At 64.1% G+C, this 223-nt stretch overlaps 1 protein-coding gene across 1 annotated transcript in view; it reads left to right on the plus strand.

The window, feature by feature from the left end:
* Positions 1-223, plus strand: part of HCFC1 (host cell factor C1) — a gene marked incomplete at both ends in the record, with an annotated part of 18,773 nt that overhangs the window by 14,985 nt on the left and 3,565 nt on the right. The window contains 1 exon segment of the mRNA XM_010832876.1: positions 5-202. Coding sequence (XP_010831178.1) covers positions 5-202 — 198 coding nt within the window.

The following is a 223-nucleotide window of genomic DNA, read 5'->3' on the forward strand; positions in this document are numbered from 1 at the left end:
CCAGATGCCGCCCCCTCCCACAGGACCCTGGAGTCCAGCCTGGAGGTGGCAGTGCCACCCGCAGTCGCCCCTCAGGCCGGTGCTTCGTTGCTCACTCCTTTCCCGACGCAAAGGGTGTGCTCCAACCCGCCCTGTGAGACGCATGAGACAGGCACTACGCACACGGCCACCACTGTCACCTCCAACATGAGTTCCAACCAAGGTAGGTGGACGCAACCAGCTG

Source organism: Bison bison, unplaced genomic scaffold, assembly GCF_000754665.1.
Source record: "Bison bison bison isolate TAMUID 2011002044 unplaced genomic scaffold, Bison_UMD1.0 scf7180017835984, whole genome shotgun sequence".
Taxonomy (NCBI): Eukaryota; Metazoa; Chordata; class Mammalia; order Artiodactyla; family Bovidae; genus Bison; species Bison bison.